This window comes from Armigeres subalbatus, chromosome 1 (assembly GCF_024139115.2).
Source record: "Armigeres subalbatus isolate Guangzhou_Male chromosome 1, GZ_Asu_2, whole genome shotgun sequence".
Taxonomy (NCBI): Eukaryota; Metazoa; Arthropoda; class Insecta; order Diptera; family Culicidae; genus Armigeres; species Armigeres subalbatus.
In genome coordinates, this window is record NC_085139.1 from 165,744,473 (window position 1) to 165,760,051 (window position 15,579).

Here is a 15,579-nt window from a genome sequence, read left to right on the forward strand (position 1 = left end):
TATCGGATAGAATTCAGGTATTTCGTATTATTTAATTGAAGAAAAGAATTCCTAAAGGAATCTCTGAAAAAATATCAATGGAATTTCCGATGAAAAAATCATAAAATTCTCCAGACTTTTATTCAGGAACTTCTCTAGAAATTCTATCGGAAATTTCGAATGAAATTGATAAAAGCTTTTTTTTTCAGAATAATGTTGGCGTATATAATTGAATATTTATGGAAATATTCAATTTGGCGAGTCACGTGCCCCATCGTGTCCTAGTTTAAATCCATTAAAGATCGCGGATACTCAATAAATAAAACAAACGGTGCAACGAAAAGCAAGCCTTATGTTTCCAGTGCCTATTAGCCTCATATTTCCTGTACTTTATATAGAAATAAAATGACGAATTCAATTCTTCGGGTCATTTTTCTTAGCAACGAACAAGTTTGTAGGAATTGTTCACAAGAAAAGCTGTTTCACACTGCTAGCTGAGAATTATATAAAAAAATAAAATTCACCCATAAAATACATGATAGTACAACATTTATGTAGTGTAAAATAAGGATGATTACTCATGCTTCGATATAACGTACAATTCGATATAACGTACAAACTTGAAATCGATATGTACGTTATATCGAAGTTTACCTGTAACAGGTACTCATAAATGATTCATCATAAGCTACAGGCAGTGAAGGGTTAGGCAAAATCAGGGGTAGACAAAATCTGGGAGTGGCAAAATCGGGTCAACCTCATCTGAGTGAATGTACGCATTCCTAGTACAGTAGCCGTTCGATAGCTGCAAAATGTTTACTTTTCAGTTATCGGATGCCGTTCGATAACTGCAACGCACTCTAGACGTCAAACGGTTGTCAATCGACGTCAGATGCAATAAAAGTGCATCTAAATGTGCAGCGCAAAGCAGCTGTCATTGAGTCTGACATCGGTTTGAAGTTTAGCGGTCCGATAACTGTAAAACTGTTGCAACTATCGAATTGCAGTTTAAAAGCATTGCAGTTAAATGACTTGCAGTTATCGAACATCTGCTGTAGTTTTTGTTTTTGCCATGGTACTAGGTAGTCTATGAACTCCATATAGGAATGATCTGCAGATCAACCCACGAACGGAAGGCTATTGGCTATTGGAGGCGGCGCACAACTGTCATTTTTGTTGATTTAGCTTTGCTGCGTCGCAGCATGCGTGAAATAATAAAAATGACAGTTGTGCGTTACTTCCGTATCGAGTGGTGTGCCCCCGAAAACGCGAGCACTTTGAAACTTGGATTCCGTAAGGAGTGAGTTTAAAGACCCTCTATATATTCGTGTAAGCCTAGAAGTCTTACTCCATAAATTTCTAGGATGACCATTAGCATATGTCATGAACGCTTTTTATTCTAGAACCCCAAAGGCATGTATCAAATTTAAAACAGGCTCTGGTGTAGATACTAATGCCTTACTCCAGGGTTTTCTTGGATGACCTTGAACATTTGAAATGGGTGCATTCTATTCTACGTACCATAAAAGGCATGTATAACTATTCAAATAGGCCGAAAGAGCTCTGGTTACGCGTGAAGTTCCTGAGGATTGTTCAAGTGCAATGAAAGCGGTATATTCTATGTACCACAAAGGGCATATGCCACTTTTGAAACAATCCGAAAGGTATCTGGTTACGTGTGAAGATCCTGAGGCCTATTCTTACATTTTCTTGGAAGACCATAAACATATGCAATGGACGTATTCTATTCTATGTACCACAAAGGGTATGTACCACTTTTGAAACAAGCCAAAGATCTCTGGGTACCCATGCAGATTTAAAGGCCCTATTCCAGGGTTTTCTTGGAGGACCAATGAACGTATGCAATAAAGGGCGTTCTATTCTATGTACCACAAAGGGCATGTACCAGTTTTGAAACAATCTAAAAGATCTCTGGTTACGCGTGTAGACCTGAAGGCTTTTTCCAGGGTTTTTTTGGATGACCATGAACATATGCAATGAAGGCGCCAGAGGACTTATCCGAGAGATTTCTTCGATAGCGCAAAACATATGTAGTGATCACATTTGATTTCAAGATGCGCAAAAAGCGTGTACCACTTTTGAGACAAGTCCATAGACCCATGGTTATGAGTGTAGTCCTTAAGGCCTTACTCCAGAGATTTCTTGGATGACTCGGAACATATACTGTGAACGTATTCTATGCTAAGTACCACAAAGAGCATGTACCGTATTTGAATTTGCATAATAGGTCTTTGGTTACGCGAGTAGATCTTTAGGCTCTACTCCAGAGATTTCTCGGATGACTAAGACCTCATTTTCAGGGATTTTGTATTACCCGAAGCATATACTGTGAACACCTTCAATTCTAAGAAGCGCAAAGAGCTTGTAGCATATTTGAAACTGGTTGAATGGCCTTTGGTTACGCGTGTAGACTCTTAAGCCTTACTTCAAAGATTTCTTGTATAATCATAGGCATAAGCTGTAAACTTTGACAATGAGCAAGAAGTATATGAGTTTCTGTTTCCAAAACTGTCAAAATTATCCAAATCGGTTGAAAATTGTTGAAGTTATGAGAATATCAATTTAGTGGAACACGGGTACCCTGTCGGCCATCCACGTGTGTTTTTTTGTTGGCCGCATAAGGGTTAAATGAGTAAAGTAATTTATCACATAGAACTGAATCCGATTTTAATTCGCTAAGCACTTTCAACGGTAAAGATCAATATAAACAATGCTAATTATGTTTTTTCTGTACATAGCAAGCACACTCAGTGACAGTCGAACGAATAAGTTGGAGGAATAGTCGTTTGACTATATGTCATTCTATGTTGTGAATAATTATGCGATGTTTGTCAAAATTCGGACCGAAGTTGCATCTTGAAGTGGAATATGCTCTGGCTGTAACAATGCAAACATGGCTAAATAAAGGGTCCACTATTGGTTAGGAGTCCACTATAGGACATTATACCCTACAAAAATACAATTCAACCACAGCTCTTTAAACACTTTCTTCAACATGAATTTTGCCTCCCTTATTCAACAGATCGTTAAAAGGTATCGACTAAAAATAACTTTTCAGTGACCGCCCGTCCATCGTACAATCCCCATATTTGACTTGATTTCAAAATTAACGTTCGATGACAAGTCAACCATCAGAGGATCCAGTCCGAGCCAGTTTGAACCGGGCCTCTGCCTGTCGATGGGCTGCATCATATAGTGAGTAGAAAGGAACGCTGCAATGCAGGTACATATCATCATGCACTTACCCTCGTACTCTCCTCCTCCTTCCGCGTGTGGTCGGCGATGTACGTGACGCCGTCCATCGCTTTGTGCAGCTCGGGACATGTGAGCCACCGGGGTCGCGTGGACTTGTCCTTGCCGTCAGTACCCCGCTGCCGCCGCCGCTCCCGCCGAGACCACTGTCCGTGGTGTTGATAATCGGCACCGTTGGAACGGCTGTCGACGAGTCGCCAGCACCCCTACGATGTTACTGTTCGGTAATTGAACGCTACTATCTAACCCAGTTCGTCCGTCGTTTAGGAAAGATTATTACAACAGCTTAGATTTCTCCTAGTAGTCGTGTTCGTTGCGGTGTTAATTATCACATTTGTGCTAGTTTTGATTGTCCCGCCAACTCCTCCAGCCAGGCTCGTCTGGAAGGTACTGTGAGGGATCAAGGAGGGCCGCACCCGCACTCGACAGGCCACCGGTGACCGGATTCGGGACGGCCGTGCTCGACGCCGATGACAGGAGATTTAAATTTATCGGCGACATCGGGGAATTGTGATGGTTGTGATCTTGATAGGGCAGTGGTAAGTCATCCATCAGGTCTATCCCACGCAGGCCGTGATGGTGGTGATGATGGTGGCCGCCTCCATGGTGATGATGGGCATGATGCGTCGGGCTTCCATGCAGGCGGCACGTGTTTATGCTGGAACGAAAGCAGTAACGAGACAAATTAGAATCGATGCCGTGTCATTCGGAATTCGACAAACGTTCTGGGGGGAAAACAATCAGCGACTGAACACATTAACACTCTGCCGAACATGAATCATGCAATCCGTTTGGGATACATTGGGATTTTCTGCTTAAAGCGTCACACTTGCTAATTTGTAAGGATGAATGACGTTTATTATATACACAGGATTTATGACAATGGGAAATGTTATAACGTTAACCAAATTAATTACCTCTGTAACACCATTTCATGGGTTATGACTACTTCTGTAGATGATTCTTTTACTAACATGATTACTTTTAAGTCTTGTATAAAATAAATAATATAAACCTACTAGTCGACCCGGCAGACGTTGTCCTGCATAGTAGAGGCGAAAATGCGCGTTCTAAACAGCTCAAGCGAAATTCCTATATAAATCCTTATTTCAGTTTTTCACCATTTACTCACCCATACTCGTGTTTTTTACATTAGGAAATATCATATAAACCCGTCGGAAACTATAACGAATGTTTCTGCTGAAGAAATGAAAGAATCCATCCAGCCGTTTTCGAGTTATGCGGATACGAACACAGACCATTTCATTTTTATATATAATATTTTGGGTTTCCGTAAAAATGATCGTAAGTTTGACTTCCGTTAAATTGATCAGAAAAATCCTCTATTCATAATTCCAAGCCGTCTGTCCTTCTATAATGATCATTAGAAACTCACAATGCCGCACCTTTCTTTTTGTTAAAATGTGGTATAACATTTGCTTTAGCTTTAAGCACCCTAAAAAAAATCTGAGCATGAGTTTCTATACCGCAGCATCAATGAAATCCTTTACAAATGGCGATTTCTGAACCGGATTGGAAAGCTATAAAATTTGTTCTAAATTATGGAGTTCATCCGAAGAGCCTTATGTTCACCGAAGGGCTACGCGTTCTTCAGAATAAAGAAATTTTCTTCCAGGTTGTAAAGAAAGTTATGTAGAAAAAACCATTACCGATAAAATGGTGTCAACACCCTGAAATGAAGCACATGTTTATTACTTATTTGATAACAAAACGATGATATACACTGCCGTATTCTGGCTAAATGACACATATGGCGTTTTGCAATTTTTTGTGTTAACAATTGGAAAACTGATATGTGCTACATTTTGGCACATACCTCACCTTTCCAGATTAGAGCAGTATACAAACAATGGCAACAACAATAATCAACCTAATCCATGCAGTGACACGGCTAGTAACACAAAACACCGTTCTTGGCATCAACGGAACGCTGTCCAAGGGCTTAGTTTGGGGGCTCAATGTAATCATCGGGAAGGGGATCGCTCGAACATGGATGAATAATGAAATAACGTACAGGAAGCACTGGAATTAACAAACACACGGAGGGTAATGCTAGCGCCAGCCTAAACCAAACATCCAACAATCAATACCGGATCAACACTTTTTTTTATCGCATCATGAATGAGGTGCACTGTGGTTGCAGAGGTGATATTTCCGGACGAAATTCAATGGTAATAAAAATGGTTTTCTTCCATAAACCTTTTGAGATTGTTGACCTCGAAACATAGGCGATACACTAATTACGTTTAGAATATTCTTCTAAGTTTAGCATATAGGGAGAGTTCCTTCGGGAATCCGTTTGGGAAATGTTTCTTTTCCTGGGGGTATTCAAGGCTAAATTACAGTATTTGACTACAATCGATGGAATTGAAATGGTCAAAGGTTTGAAACAGAATACCATATTTAATCGGTGACTTTCTTACTATACCTTACTATACGAGCTTTCGTGGTTTTCCAACAGAAAAGAAGCTTGAAGCTTCAAAAACATTTTGAATGCACCTTATTTTCAAATTCTCTATCACAATACTATTGATTAAAGTTACTCCGGAGAGAATTTCTGGACATTTTTAATATTCCTTATTAATGAGATTATCAGCGCATGGTTGGTTCATCTTAACCTGAAGACATTCCTGGAGAAATTTATGAAGGAATTCCGGGAGAATTTCCAGAATACCTTGAAGGGATTCCCAGAACTGCTGAGAAGAAATCTTAGAATTATTTGGAGGAATTCCAGTAGTTTTGAAAGTTTCCAGTCAAATCGCGGAGAAATCTTGAATTTCTAGAGAAAAAATAGAGGAGTTTTTTGAAGTGTTTCTTAGCATGGCAAATTTCAGTCAAAATATAAAATCTTTTTCCCCGAGTTACTTCCTAAGGAATTACGATTAATTGCGCAAAGTTTTCTGAAAAATGTTGACTGATTTGTGTCCACCGGAATCATACACCCAAGAAACAAATCTTACAATTATTGTATCAAATCTTGGCATACGCAGTTTTGCAAAGTTTTAATACAAAAAATGTTAGCTTTCTTTACGGATACTGTATTAAAATAATACATAATAGCAAGATTCCGATTCAATGCAAGGTAGCTAGCTAGCGTGTTTTTAGCGCGTTTATTTAAAAGTACCTTTATTATGTGATTTAGCGTAATGGCGTCTTCGAGACATTTTATCAGTAAGTTGATGCGCTTCTTTGGAGGTATTCAGCTTCATGATCAATCCTCCTAAAAGTGAGATGAACAATTTATGTTTTCCACTTTACAACAGGCAAGGTATATGTCTTCGCGAGAGTTGTAGCAATAGTTCTCCTGAACAACTTTGTCTAAGACACCAAGTTCGAAATTTTATTGCTTTTGGAGATATATTGCTTTCAATGCCAACAAACTTTGAACATGTTCGATGTATTGGTTGCGTCCTCGCTTTCCGCATTGTGTTTTAAATTTATGTGGAGATTAGTATGGGAAAACGTGCTTTTTAAACATTGTTGCTCCTATCGACTTCAATTTATTGCCAATCACGTCACGTCAATACGTTTTCATATTGTTTGAAAGATGACGAATGACTTTGCTGAAGGGTACGTTGCTGACACGTATACGAAAAAAAGTTATAACGCTACGAAGATGGATTGTTCAAATCGTGTGCGAGAAAACAATGTTTCGGACAGCACTACCGGGCAGCCTATGGTGCCGTACACTAATTACGCAAGCAATTTTTCTGGGATTTTCAACCCCACTCCCCCCGTGTATGATTTTTCCAATATAAATATTTTTTTTATTTATATGTAGCGTAAACAAATGACAGACCCCCCCTCCCTCCATAAGTAGCAGGCTAATTGACTAAACTACTATTGTAAATAGTTCAATACGCACCTTGAGAAGCGATCCCTTCGATTTGTATTCCGCTTATCTTACTTTATGATTCGCAATTTGCAATTAAAACACAGCTACTTTTGGTGCAATTATGTTTTACACGCAAACAAATGGCGCCAGAAACTCCGAGTTTGGTAGGTGGCGATTTGTTTTTATAATTATGTTGTTTTAATTTCAAAGCCTACTTTCCATCTCATTGGCTTAAAAGATTACTGTCAAGTTATATGAATAGCATACGATAAAATATTTATAAATTAATTACCCCAAACTCCCTTGAATTGATTGATATATCATGAGGTGGACGGATTTCGGTGCTGTGCGGATTTCGGTCCCCCACGGTAGAGGGCAAAACACCTTCTTCCATCTTGCCCGGGTTTTTATATTGAGAAATGATTCCGAATAACTCCAATTAGCTCCCCAGCCCTGTAAGATTTAAGATAACAATCAGTTGAATTATTGGTCCACGTAGTGCGGTAGTGCTGGCAGAATAAATGATTTTTTGCATACGGTTTGAACAACCAATCTTCGAAGTGTTATAACTTGTTTCGTAGACGTTCCAGCTACAAACGTTCTTCAGCAAAGTTTTTCGGCATCATTTGGGTTATACTTTATAACGCAATGTGTCACTTGGTTTACGATGAACTGAAACCTGTAGAAGTAAAAATGCAAAAATATACGTTTTTCCATTCTAATTTCCATAAAAACTTCAAACGCGATGCCGAATGCGAGGAAGCAACCAATCGGGCCCAAATTCTGCACAGTTATTTGAAACCCAGAATGGTTTCGAAAAACCATTGATTTGAAAAAAAAAATGACCATGACGCCCCACTCAAATAAGCATGAAGGCATATGGGGACGCATGGTGCATTTTTTGATTGATTGTCCCCAAATAAACGCGCTAAAACACGATTTTAGTCGCTGTGCAATGGTTGTATTTAAATCTTCCAAAATTATATATATCAAAATTTTATACAGTTTCTGTGAGGTTTTCCTGCCATCCCTGTAGCGCGCTGGTTGGGTGTGTGTTAGTTTTTTTGAGGATTCACAGGACAAACTTCTGGAGCAGTCACCAGGATTACTGGCAGAATTATCGTAGGTACTGAAGAAATTACCGGAAAAATTTAACAATTACTGTTAAGATCGTTGAACTAGTCAATAAAATAACTGGATTCATTGATTTTTTTAGCGGGAAAAAGAAATTTCTGGTGGAACTAGCAATATATTTGCGGAGGAAATCATTAAGAAATATTGCAGAAATAGTCTGGAGTAGACAATCCCGAAACAAAATTCTCTGAGATCAATCCCTGTCTATATTCTTGTAAAAATCACGAAATAGTTTCAGGGAAACTTTTGAAATTATTGATAAAATTATTGAAGGAATGCACAAATGTTTCAAAGGAATTTTCAAAGGAAGCCTTGAAACCATTATTGTTGGAATTCCTGGTGCTACTTGGTGCTACTTTCGTACGTATCCCTAAATTAAATTTTCGATGAATTTAATTTATTATAGCTTCACGATTTTCGGTAGGAGAATATAATAAATGTTTTTCCTCCATGAACTGGAACCCGATAATCCGACTTGTTAACACGCCGAATACCGTGATCAGAAAATCATGGGAACTAAATTTTCAAACAGCTGGTTCTCAGCCGTCTTTTGATCGATTTTCACAATTCTTTTACGGATGTCTTACCCATGTCATCTAGTTTCACCATATTGGTGAGTTATGTTTCTAGGGATGCTCATTTTTTCCCAAGACGGGCGCGAGTAAGGATAGTTTTTCCAAATTATAGCAAAATTCCAAAAATGTTTTATAACACTATTCTACCATTGACTATACTATGTGTGAACAATATGTTTCTTCTGGACATCCCTAGCGACTCCAAAACGACTTCTATAATTGATGAAAGATGATATGCAAAATTTGCCGAAGAAAACTACGAAAACCCGTGCCAATGGAAACCCGTCATGTCCATGCCAGTTCGTAGAGGCCATATGAACGATATTCCACTCAGTTTTGCCTAAACCAGATGTTCTAGGTTCTCCAAACTGCTCTGGGGTTTGGATCAATTGGTCTACCAAGTCAACTGCGCTCGATAGCTATCCGAAATCGACCAGTCATGTCCAGACAAGCCCGTAGAGCCCACGCGTATGATTTGCCACTCAGATATGCCCAAACCAGATGTTCTAGGCTCTCCAAACTGTTCTAGAGTTTGGATAAATTGGTCTACCAAGTCAACTGCGCTCGATAGCTATTCGAAATCTACTAGTCATGTCCGTACAAGTCCGTAGAGCCCACGCGAATGATTTGCAGCTCAAATATACCCAATCCAGATGTTCTAGGCTCTTCAAACTTTTCTGGAGTTTGGATAAGTTGGTCTACCAAGTCAACTGCGCTCGATAGCTATCCGAAATCAACCAGTCATGTCCATACAAGCCCGTATAGCCCACGCGTATGATTTGCAGCTTAGATATACCCAAACCAGATGTTCTAGGCTCTCCAAACTGTTCTGGAGTTTGGATTATTGGTCTACCAGGTCAACTGCGGTCGATAGCTATCTGAAATCGATCAGTCATGTCCATACAAGTCCGTAGTGTCCACGCGTATGATTTGCAACACTGATATACCCAATCCAGATGTTCTAGGCTTTCCAATGTGTTCTGGAGTTGGGATCAAATGGTCTACCATATCAACTGCACTCGATAGCTCTCTGAAATCGACCAGTCATGCCCATATAAGCCTGCAGAGCCCATGCGTATGATTTTCAGCTCAGCTGTACCCAAACCAGATGTTCTTGGATCTACCATCTGTTCTGGAGTGCGGATTATTTGGTCTACCAAGTCAACTGCGGTCGATAACTATCCGAAATCGGCCAGTCATGTCCATAGAAGTCCGTAGAGCCTACGCGTATGATATGCGACTCAGTTATATCCTAACCAGATGTTCTATGTTTTCCAAACTGTTCTGGAGCTTAGATCAATTGGTCTACCAAGTCAGCTGTGCGCGACAACTGTCTCAAATCAGTAAATCAAGTCCATACTTAACCGAAGATTTCACGCATAAGATTTGTAATCTAGATATACGCACACCAGATAGTCTAGGCTCTCCAATCTGTTCTGGTGTTTGTATCAATTGATCTACCAGGTCAACTGCACTCGATAGCTATCTGAGATAAACGAGTCATGGCCTTACATGTCCGTAGAGCCCATGCGTTTGATATTCCACTCAGTTTTTCTCAAACCAGATATTCTCGGTGCTCAAAACTATTGTGGAAATTGAATCAATTGGTCTACCAGGTCAACTGCGCTCGATACAAATCTGACAGCAACCAATCATATTCATACAAATCCTGGAAGCACAAGTCTTCTTCTTCTTCTTGTTGTTATTGGCATTACATCTCCACACTTGGACAGAGCCGCCTCGCTGCTTAGTGTTCATTAAGCACTTCCACTGTTATTAATTGCTAGATTTCTAAGCCAAGTTGCCATTTTTGCATTCGTATATCATATATCATGAGGCTAACAAGATGATACTTTTATGCCCAGGGAAGTCGAGACAATTTCCAACCCAAAAATTGCCTAGACCGGCACCGGGAATCGAACTCAGCCACCCTCAGCATGGTCTTGCTTTGTGGCCGCGCGTCTTACCGCACGACTAAGGAGGGCCCCCATCCGCACACGTGTATGATTTGAAACTCAGTAATACCCGGTTTTAGGTGTTTCAACTGTTCTGAAGTTTGGATCAATTGGTCGCAAGTTCCTCCAGGAATTCCTCCGTAAGTTTTCCAAGAATTCTTCTCGAAGCTCGTGCGGAAGAGCTTCCTGGAATTCCTCTTGAAATTCCTCCGGAAGTTCCTCTAAGAGTTCATCCAGGAATACCTCCGGAAATACTCCGGGAATTCCTCCGGAAAATCTTCCAAGAATTCCTCCGGAAGTTCTTTCTTTCTTCATCGGAAATTCTTCCGGAAATTACTCCAGGAGGTGGATGAATTTCAACTGTAAGTTTAGTACTTCAATTTTCGGAATGGCTTTCAATCGTGAATAATGCCGTTGACAATTTTATTTCATCATCGACGTTTCGATCCGGGGATAGGATCTTCTTCACGCGAGACCTGGACGATGCTCGTGGAGGACCAACGCGCACTGGGAGTTTTTGAAAGGAAAGTGTTGCGTACCATCTATGGTGGGGTGCAGATGGCGGACGGTACGTGGAAGAGGCGAATGAACCACGAGTTGCATCAGCTGTTGGGAGAACCATCCATCGTTCACCCCGCGAAAATCGGAAGACTGCGGTGGGCCGGGCACGTAGCCAGAATGTCGGACAGTAATCCGGTGAAAATGGTTCTCTAGGTGGAAGATGACTTGCGGACCCTCCGTAGACTGCGTGGCTGGCGACATGTAGCCATGGACCGAGCCGAATGGAGAAGACTCTTATATACCGCACAGGCCACTACGGCCTTAGTCTGAATAAATAAATAAATAAACTGTCGATGAGATGATCGTATCGTAGAAGCAGAAGGAGTTGTGTGAGACGCACCCCCATCAACTGGAGCTGGAATATATCGACAAAGTGGCGTCGAATAAGTGGTTGGTGTAGGGTGAACTATTCTCAGAAATAGGATTCATGGTAGCCACCCAGGACCGGGTAATTGCGACGAAGAATTATCGGGATTATATATTACACTAAAACGTGAAGGACCACTGGAGGAAGTGCAATTTAGTAGAAGAGACGATCGAGCATATCGTGTCCGGGTGTTCAACCTTAGCGCCATAACGAAGTCGTCAAGATTGTGCACCAATAGCTTGCTTTAAAGCACAACCTGGTTGACGTGTTTTTCCTTACTACAAATATGTACCTGTTCCGGTTCGGGAAAATAGTTTTGTGAAGCTGTACTGGAATCGCGAGATCATAACGGATGTCCTCATTCGTGCCAATCGGCCCGATATTGTGGTCTGCGACAAAAGGATGAAGCGGGTAAGCCTCAACGACATTGCTGTACCGCTAGACCATAATGTCCAAACAACATTCTTCAACAAGATAACGAAGTACCACGACTTGGCGGAGGAATTGAAGCAGATGTTGCACTTGGAGGACGTGCATATAATTCCGGTAGCCATCTCAGCGACCACAATCGCCCCGAAATATTTCCTGAGATCCTTAGAAGATCTGGAACTTTAGCCTCCATACCATCCAAAAGACAGAATTGTTAGAAGATTCTTAAACCATCATAGGGGCCGTACACATATTACGTAAGCACTTATGGGGGGAGGGGGGGTCGGTCAATATCTTACGCTCCATATAAATAAAAATTAATTTGTTTGAAAAAAATCTTACATGGGGGGAGGGGGGCTCGAAAATCCCAGAAAAAATGCTTACGTAATAAGTGTACGACCCCATAGCTAATACATCCGGTGCAAACGCTTTTATAGGATTTAAGTCAACCGGCGAATGAGACTCACAGATCCCTTTAGGCATTCAGATTGCACGGGGTAGGTAAAAATTTCCAGTATTTTTACTGAGGAGTGTTAAAACTCCATAATAATAATAATTGTAAGCGTTGTCATGAAAAAATAACATTAAATTAAATGAATCTTATTTATTAGAAGAAATTTCGTAGAAAACCTTTATTGTGCCCCCAAGTTTTGTGACATGCTTATTTTGATATTATTTTCAAATTAACAAACTAAAGAGAAAAAAAGCAACTAAAAGGTTACGCAATGCATAGATTGAAGGTAGAGGCGAATATTCAAACGCGATAATAGAAACCGAGACAACATTTTGTTTTGAAACGTGGAATATTTAAATCCAATCCATGTTGTACGCCAAATTTTATGAGTAACGTATTCATATTGAGAATTCATAACTCATGGTTGGACAATATGAAACGTGATTTTTTTTGTAAACTGGTGAACAAGTAAATAAACTTGCTAAAATATCTATAATCGTCTACGGTATCGAAAAAATCAATTGTAATTGCATGAATCTAAAAATATTCCAAATTTCGTCACAATGTATCACCCCCTTAACCACAGTGCAACAGCCGGTCGACCCTGGGTCGGCTGGGATTTGGATGGCATGGCATTCTGCGGGGTGCGGTCGATGGTGGTGGGCTCCGGCGAAACCTACCTGTCACTGGAATCGAGCAGATGATGATCGAGCAGCACCGAGGGATCGAACGCAATCGTTGGCGGTAGCGGTGGGATGTTGTCGCCCATTCCCGTGCACGAGCGCAACATAAATCTTTGCGAAGCAGCACTGCGACGGTTGTTTGGCGATATGAAATGGTTGGTTTTTTTTTCGGGGTTTTCGTTCCACATTGGGTACGGTGGTGATGATGACGACGGCGACGGTGGCAGCATCGATGAGCGTCGAAAATGGAAATTTCGAGAGGATGAGCGCAAATTGCGGATTGGCCGTCGTCGTCACCGAAACGGTCATTTTGACACGTTGCCGCAAACCGGAGCAATGCACGGAATGGCCGTATGCGGGCCGTACCCGAGAAGGATAAGAGATTCGTGGAATTTGGCATAAGGATGGATTTGACGATTTTTTTGTGTCATGTCATAATCATTTGTCCGATGATTAGTGAGGATGTGTTGATGGCGGTATTTTCGGGAGCATGATTTATGCATCAGTGCAAATCAATTTTGAAATCGAGAAATTGTGAGTTTTTGTGGAGCCGACGTAATTGTGGTAACACGGTGGAAATATTAGAATGTTAGTTGAGAGTAGAATGGTAAGCTGAATAAAATATAATATGAGAAAACTAATAAAATAAAAACAAGACTAGACCGTTTCTTCTGCATTCATAAAGTAGGGAAGCATTGACTTGAGTTGTGATGTTTTAAAGATAATAAGGGTAAGAATTTTTGTTATTGTATTTTGTGTTTCTGAGTCACCTAAAAAAACTTGATCGGCGAACTTTTTTAAATCTTAGTTAAAATGAACTACCAGTAGGTATACTGAACCAAAAGAACGTTACATTTTTGTACTAGGAATAGAACTTCAGAAATCAGGAGCAAGGATAACTGGAAAAATCATTTAATGAGTAGGTATTGAATGGATTTCCATTCCATTTTTGTAACGCAATATGAACTGCTTGTAAAACAAAATGACGAATAAATCAATAAGTGAACGAATGAATGAAAAAAACCATGACTGAACTGCGTTAGTTCCATTTCTTACATTTGGATACTCACCTAAAATGGTGCAGCGGCTGGTAGATGGGTCGGCGCATCACCAGCAGCTTTAACGGGTGGTTGATGAAGATCGTTCGGACCCACGGGGCCATCGTGTGCGTTTGGGGTGACCGGAAGTGAATGTTGAGCACAATCACGGTGACGCATATACTGGATATATTTGGGTACCGTTGAATAGCATGAGAAGATGAGAAAATAAAACGCATCAATTCACGCCACCGATAATGCTATTAAAAGCAGGTGTTTCACGGGTTTCCATTGGATTGAAATCTGTTATTTTGGATCAGGAAACGTTTTTTGATTAGCAAGATTGATGTTTCAGTCTCAAACTAGTTTTTTTTAAATGTTTTGTGCATTGGTTTGGCTATTCTCATTTTTCATTTTAAGTATTATTACCTACTTTTGAATTGGCATTGTTATGTAAAATTGTAGTAAGTAAATTAAATTGAGCATGAGATAAAATTAAATAATTTGTGTGCACATTCCTTCATCTAGCTGCTGGCATATTTCCGCCCTAGATGTAGGTGACGGTGTCAGTGCAGTGCAGCAGTGGCTTTTGTGTACGGGAAATTGTGGGGAAAATCGGCTTACCTGAATGTGTCGAGGATCATGGTGAAGAGCACAAACTTCCCCAGCAGTGGCACCACCAGCGAGGTGGGAGGAATGATTTCTGCCAGCAGCAAGAAGAACACAGTCAACGACAGCAGGATGGATATGCTTAACGATACCTTTTAAAAAACAAGAAAAACGGAACAGGAAAAGAGAAGATGGTTAGGTTAGGAAATGAATGGAGAAGATACGAAAAGGAAATGTAATTACGTTTTATCGAATAAATGAAATGCTTCGAAGTGGCTTAGCGCACTGGCAGATGTGGGGCTGGAAACGTGTTTCGTTACTTCTCCTGAATAGAGGGTATTATGGCTGCCTAAGCGACCGCCGGGATGACCAGCAGAAAAAATGGGAATGTCTGTCACTCGTAATCATTTTATAGGTTTTTCTTTCTTTGCTGTTTGTATCCACTATTATCAAGGTTTTCGGCAGGTCATTGCTGGAGGTTTGTTTATTGACTTGTTGATGGGAATAGATAAGTGGTTGCCTAATAGAATTAAGTTAAGAAATGTTCTAAACAATGCAGTTCTTTAGACTATAGGAATAATCGATTTTGCGTGGCGAATGCAGATGAAAAGAGTTATAATTTACTCACAATTATTGTTTGACAAGAAACTCAACAATTATCATCAAA

General features: G+C 40.3%; 1 protein-coding gene across 1 annotated transcript in view; it reads right to left on the reverse strand.

The window, feature by feature from the left end:
* The window catches only part of LOC134206729 (uncharacterized), a 54,454-nt gene extending 40,026 nt beyond the window's left edge, over positions 1–14,428 (reverse strand). Inside the window, exons 1-7 of the mRNA XM_062682453.1 lie at positions 14,337–14,428; positions 13,264–13,392; positions 11,993–12,029; positions 5,144–5,295; positions 4,923–4,943; positions 3,644–3,910; positions 3,246–3,435 (exon numbers count right to left, since the gene is read on the reverse strand). Coding sequence (XP_062538437.1) covers positions 3,246–3,435; positions 3,644–3,910; positions 4,923–4,943; positions 5,144–5,295; positions 11,993–12,029; positions 13,264–13,392; positions 14,337–14,428 — 888 coding nt within the window. The remainder of the gene's footprint in view (positions 1–3,245; positions 3,436–3,643; positions 3,911–4,922; positions 4,944–5,143; positions 5,296–11,992; positions 12,030–13,263; positions 13,393–14,336) is intronic.
* Positions 14,429–15,579: the final 1,151 nt, after the last annotated feature.